At 46.0% G+C, this 5,913-nt stretch overlaps 1 protein-coding gene across 1 annotated transcript in view; it reads left to right on the plus strand.

The window, feature by feature from the left end:
- Positions 1 to 5,099: 5,099 nt before the first annotated feature.
- Positions 5,100 to 5,913, plus strand: part of nell2a (neural EGFL like 2a) — a gene marked incomplete at its 5' end in the record, with an annotated part of 95,289 nt that continues 94,475 nt past the window's right edge. The window contains 2 exons of the mRNA XM_084451195.1: positions 5,100 to 5,151; positions 5,458 to 5,586. Coding sequence (XP_084307321.1) covers positions 5,100 to 5,151; positions 5,458 to 5,586 — 181 coding nt within the window. The remainder of the gene's footprint in view (positions 5,152 to 5,457; positions 5,587 to 5,913) is intronic.

Raw genomic sequence — 5,913 nt, forward strand, 5'->3', positions numbered from 1 at the left:
CAACCCCTGTTGTGCTACAATGGCGACACCATCTGTTCTAATTCAGTACTACACGTGTTTGTAAAAACTGTGATTCCCAGAAATGCTCACTAGATGGCGCTGAGAGAATTGAATCTGATTTTTGCTTCAGTCCAATCACAGACGTGATGAAAGGTGATTCCTGATCAACTTGTGGTTGATTGCATTGGTAATTTGCTGCGTGCATTATTTTGTACATCATTTTGAAATAACACATTTTTGCATTTGAACCTTTTTGCATTCAAAAAACAAGAACAATTTTCAAGAGGACGTTAGAGGACAAGCTGTAGTAGAATAGTGTGAAGGAGGCGTGGTACGGCCTGAGAGTGATCACTGGGGCGGCTGTAGCTCAGTTGGTAGAGCGGGTCGTTCAGTGATCGAAGGGTCAGTGGTTTGAATCCCAGCTCCGACTGTCCACATGTCGAAGTGTCCTTGAGCAAGACGCCTAACCCCAAAAATTGCTCCCAATGAGCAGGTTAGCACCTTGCATGGCAGCTACTGTGTGAATGGGTGAATGAGAGGCCATTGTAAAGCGCTTTGAGTGCCGCTAAGGTGGAAAAGCGCTATATAAGTGCAGTCCATTTACCATTTACCATTTACTGGTAACAAACAGACTAACCAGACCGCGGTGGAGAGTCAAGCCTGGGTCGATGAGCTCAATATGTTCTTCAACAGGTTTTGACGCAGGGTCGCCGGCCCAAACACCTCCCCGATCTTTGACCTACAGTAGCCTAGGCCTACCTGCCTTGCGGCATTCTCTATGAGCCTGTTCTGCTAAGTGCTTACTGTGCTTTGTTAAATGATTCACTCAAATATCCTATTAGTGACTACAGGGATAGCTAACACATAATGGCCGACCATGTAGGCAACTTCTCTGTAACTATTTGTGCACTCTCCTGTTAGTCATGTCTCTCTTATGAAGTATCTAGCCCATGTTTATTGCTCTGTATATGTTCTTAGCCAATAGACAAACATTTTCCAGGAGCTTGCTCCATCGTCTCGTTGAGAGAGGTCAGGGAAGAATTTTTACAGCTCACTTTTCTGACCCCCGGGTGAAACTGTTTTTTTGCTTCCCTCTGGAATATGTAGGGGTGGGACCTTTGCCCACCCTCCCATTGCTCTCTGTAAAGCGCATTGTGTTGCCTCTGTGTATGAAATGCGCTACACAAATATAGTTGATTTGATTTGAATGCCACCCAATCCCTGCAGCGCACCCCTGTACATCCGCCCCCTCAAGGCGGCAAGACCTGACGGCGTCATCCCAAGGGCGCTCGAGATCTGCGCTGACCAGCTGGGAGAACCCCTCGCCGACCTCCGCAGCCTCTGTCTGAAACTGGGAAGGGTCCCGGAGCTGTGGAAACCATCATCCCTGGTCCCAGTGACCGCCATTAAAATCTCATGTCATGAAGACCTTGGAGGGGCTTGCCTCCCCGATAGCAAGCGGATGTGTAATGATTCTGGGCCATATATGGGCCGGAACTAAGCCACAAGGGCCAGATCTGGCTTGTATATGGCCCAGATCCGCTATCTGGCCTTCCTCACCTAAGATCCACAGAGGAGAAGGACATGGACCTGCTGCAGTCTGCCTACCAGGCTGACTTAGGAGTGGACGATGCCTTCGTCTACTTGCTACCCAGGGCCCACTCGCATCCCGACAAGGCTGCTATCACCGCTGTGAGGATCACCTTCTTTGAATTCGTCAGTGTCTTCGACACCGTTCTGCCCCCGATCATGGGAGGTAAGCTGCTGTCAATGGAAGTGGAAGCTCTCCTTGGGGACTGGATTATGTAAAGCTTCGGGATTGTGTGTCAGAGTGATCGGCGACACTGGATTCCCTCAAGGGACTGTCCTGTCTCCTTTCCTGTTCACACTCTACTCTTCGGACTTCGTACACAACTCAACTGCTACTGGATGTGTGAGAGGAGGACAGGAGGCCTTGTGGAGACCTGAAGTTCATCGTGGGGAGGACCAAGGAGCTGGTGGTTGACTTCAGGAAGAAGAAGGCTCCGCTGACCCCAGTTTCCATTCAGGGGCGTTGATGTCGAAATTGTCCAGTCGTATAGCACCTGGACATCAGGCTGGAATGGTCAGGAAACACTGAGGCCATCTTGTAGAAGGGACCATGTTGACCCTACATCCTGAGGAGGCGTAGGTCTTTTGATGCGTGTAGAACAATGCTCAACATGTGCTACCAGTCTGTGGTTGCGAGTGACTTATTCTTTGTGGTTTTGTGCTGGAGTAGCAGGATCAAACCAGCGGGCGTGAACAGGATGGACAAGCTGATCGGGAGGGCGGGCTCTGTACTCGGGCTCAGCCAATGACTGTAGAGACAGAGGGAATAATGGTGGCCAAACCAAGGGTCATCACGGACAACGTCTCCACCCTTTACATGACACTCTGTTAGACAGAGGCAGAGAAGCACCTTCAGTGGCAGAGTGATCCTGCCACAGTGCTCTACGGAGCGCTCCCATTGGTTCTTCCTACCAACCGCCATCAGACTGTTCAAGCCCCTGATTGGCTGGACGCTATGGGCCTGAGCCAGCTGGGAGGGAGCTAGGATGACTTGGCTCTGTGCCATTTGTTTCTTGTCAGGACAGTTATTATTATTATTAATATTATTATTATTATTATTTAGATATTGTTAGGCACTATTGTGAATTAGCCAGCAGCTACAGTATTATTAGGTATTATTGTGAATAGTCTAATCTATCTATCTATCTGTCTGTCTGTCTGTCTGTCTGTCTGTCTGTCTGTCTGTCTGTCTGTCTGTCTGTCTGTCTGTCTGTCTGTCTGTCTTTATCACACCAACCATTGAACTTTATTGTGAGCTAATTCTGCAGTTTGCAGGTGACAAGACAAATGGTATCACTCACTACCCAAAGTATAAGACAATGGTTGGAAATCCCCAACCCATAAACACTATGGACCATTTTACACCGGCAACTCTTAAGGTTTGAAATCAGTTAAGTCTGATCCAAACTATTCTGTTTCCTTCTTTCCAGGCAAACAAATTCCACCGCTCTTGCTCAGGACAAATGAGGATTTTGTTCGAGTCCTTGGGGCGAATGACAAAATTGTTGTCTTCAGATGTACAGAGCCGCACGCACCACCCGAGGGGATCTGTCACCAAGGAAGGTTTGTGGCTGTGTCTTGTAAACTGTCAAGCCCCAGCGAGAGGTAGGTGAGGCGTCCATCATCACCGCCTGAACAAAAGCCTCCTTGCCTCACAGTAATCCTGACAACACTAGAAGCAGAAGCAGACATCTCCCACTGAGTTTCAATACAATAAAAATGTCAAGCCATCAATGAATGTACCACTTGAAAACACTCAAATTAAATGGGATTTCATAACCACCTACCATTCTGTCTGATATAATTCTTTGTCAGTATTACTGAAAAATAACAAGGTCAGTGTGACCTGCTACCATGCAACAAATCCCCCTAAATGAGCTTCAGGAACAGAGCGGCCATTTTCACCAGATAATGTCCACTCACAACCCGGTATAGATGCCTGTCATCAACCTGACTGCTATAACATTAGCATGGCAAGTCCATGAGATGCAGATGGAGGTAAATGAGGTTCCAGGAGCGTGGTTATACTCGCCCCTGATTACTGTACATACAGAACCACAGAAAGATCTCCCTGTCCTCGTCATAAGAGTCTGTTTGCACGTTTTTATCCTTGGGTGTCCACAAATTATAATATCTTTATTCTTCCTGATGGCACGGCACTTTATGAAATGACAACTTGTGTGCTATACAAAGTAATTACATTTCCTGTGCCCGGATACAGAAGTAAATGTTATGTATTATTAATAATGGATGGAGAGTTGAAGGCCAGCTTTTACACATGAGATGTGGTTTTCTGGCACCGTTGCAGAGACAGATCAACTGAGCTTTATTGACAAAAGATGCCCACTGTAATCTGGACTGTCTGTGAATCTATCGACTAGTCGGCCTAGTCTCTCTAGAATGAATATGCAGGAGGATTGAGATAGGGGTATATGAGTATTTTGCATTGTTTCTTCATGTAGTAACGTATCATTGTCTGTCAACGACATTGCTATTTCTATGATATGACGCTTAGATAACACTATCCTGTACTTGTCAGCCCAGCTTGACACGCCCCATGGACAACAGAACACTGGGTTTGGACAGAGTATGTTGTAGGGCTGAGATTGCCTCAGAGCTGAGTGTTTATAAAAAGGCTTGTGTTGTCGTCCTTCTGGCAGTCAGTTTGTTATGGTTCTGAAAAATGGTGTACAATAACAAATACAGTGTCTATTCAGCTTTTTAGTGGTGTGTGTGTGTGTGTGTGTGTGTGGGGGGGGAGGGGTGGCACAAAAGTGTTCTATTTCAAATTGAAATTGGTCCCTGCTTGAGCCCTAATGCCTTCATATTCATAACATGACTTTTCTGATTCATAGTAGGTAAATCCATGAAAGATAAGTGAGTGTGGAAATTGAGGCATAGTCTATTGAACAGGCTGGTCTACTTGAATACTGAAATATCGGTGAAAGTTTGCCTTTTTCTGAAGAACTCAATATGGTAAATTGATAATCAATAACCCCGTGTTGGGCTCCAATCACCTGCATTGCCGTTCAATTCCATAGACCACCCTACTACCACCCTACTACCAGCAGTGAACCAACAGAAGCAGTGCGTTCTGGATCGGGTATTGTCTCAACCAAGGCCACAAGGGGGCTAAATCGGTCCGTCTGCCTCCCACTCCCTGATTCCCAGCCCTGAAAACAGGGTACCCTCTCCAGTCCACTGCGCTGTGCTTCATAGTAGCGTTTCTCAAGCTGACGGATCTTTGTCACATCCTCCGTCTTCACCTGTGTTACGCGCGACCGGGCGCAGGACGGATTCATGGAATAAGATCTGGATACATGGAATAAGATCTTCACCAGACCTGTTATGTTATGAGACCTGTTATGTCAAACTGGGCGTCCAAGTTCTGATGATGCGGGTTTTCAAGAATTAGGATTTCTAACTACGCTGCTGTGATATCGTTCGCATGTGATTGAACCACTGCCTCTTTGAAGTGGACAAAACATGGACTAATTTTTATATTCACCATGGGATTATTACTGGAATTTCTTGTCTTCAGTTTATTTTGCGTCTCATCAGGTAGGCTAGGACACAAATGCAATTGGTAGCCTACAGCATTTTGAAGAATTGATAGCCTACAGAAAAAATCATATTGCATAGCTATACCGTCTCTCAGTTTAACACTACTGTTGCACACTGCGTGTGATGATGAAAATGTCCCTTATTCGTCGTGAATTATCGTAAATTCGACTGGTATCATCTTCATCATTTAGGGAACTTATAGATTACATGCGCATCTCTCCGGTAATCATTCTGGAATTGCTGATTGACTGACTATTGATATTAGTGTACCCACAATATTGTGTTTGTGTCTCTGTAAATAAGTTTTAGGTTTTGGGATTGATCCTGCTCTTCGCATCAGTGTTTTGGATGACTTCACGCTTGAAGAGGGATTTGATGGAGTTTCTCAGGTCCAGGGCTTCCACAGCGACTCAAGAGCCTTCCAGTTCCAGGGTAAGACTCCCAGGAGCTTTACATTTGAGTCAGCTGACTGTGGTATGTATGGACATGAGCATTATGGTAACGATACTACTGTTTCAATAGGAATCAGACTAAGCAAATGTGGTCAGAAATTCAAAGGACAGAGGAGCCAAACAGTCTTTTCTGTCAGCAAACAGGGAAAAATGCTTATTTGCATAATGCTTTTGCAAATTGCCCCAGAGCACTTGTTGTCATTCACTCCTAATGAGGCCATGGGGCCCCTGAATGCCACCTGCTCAAAACAAAGAGCAGTAGCTATCTGGGGAACAGGGAGGGGTAGGGGTGTGGGGGTAGACATGC

This window comes from Borostomias antarcticus, assembly GCF_949987555.1.
Source record: "Borostomias antarcticus genome assembly, chromosome: 16".
Lineage (NCBI taxonomy): Eukaryota > Metazoa > Chordata > Actinopteri > Stomiiformes > Stomiidae > Borostomias > Borostomias antarcticus.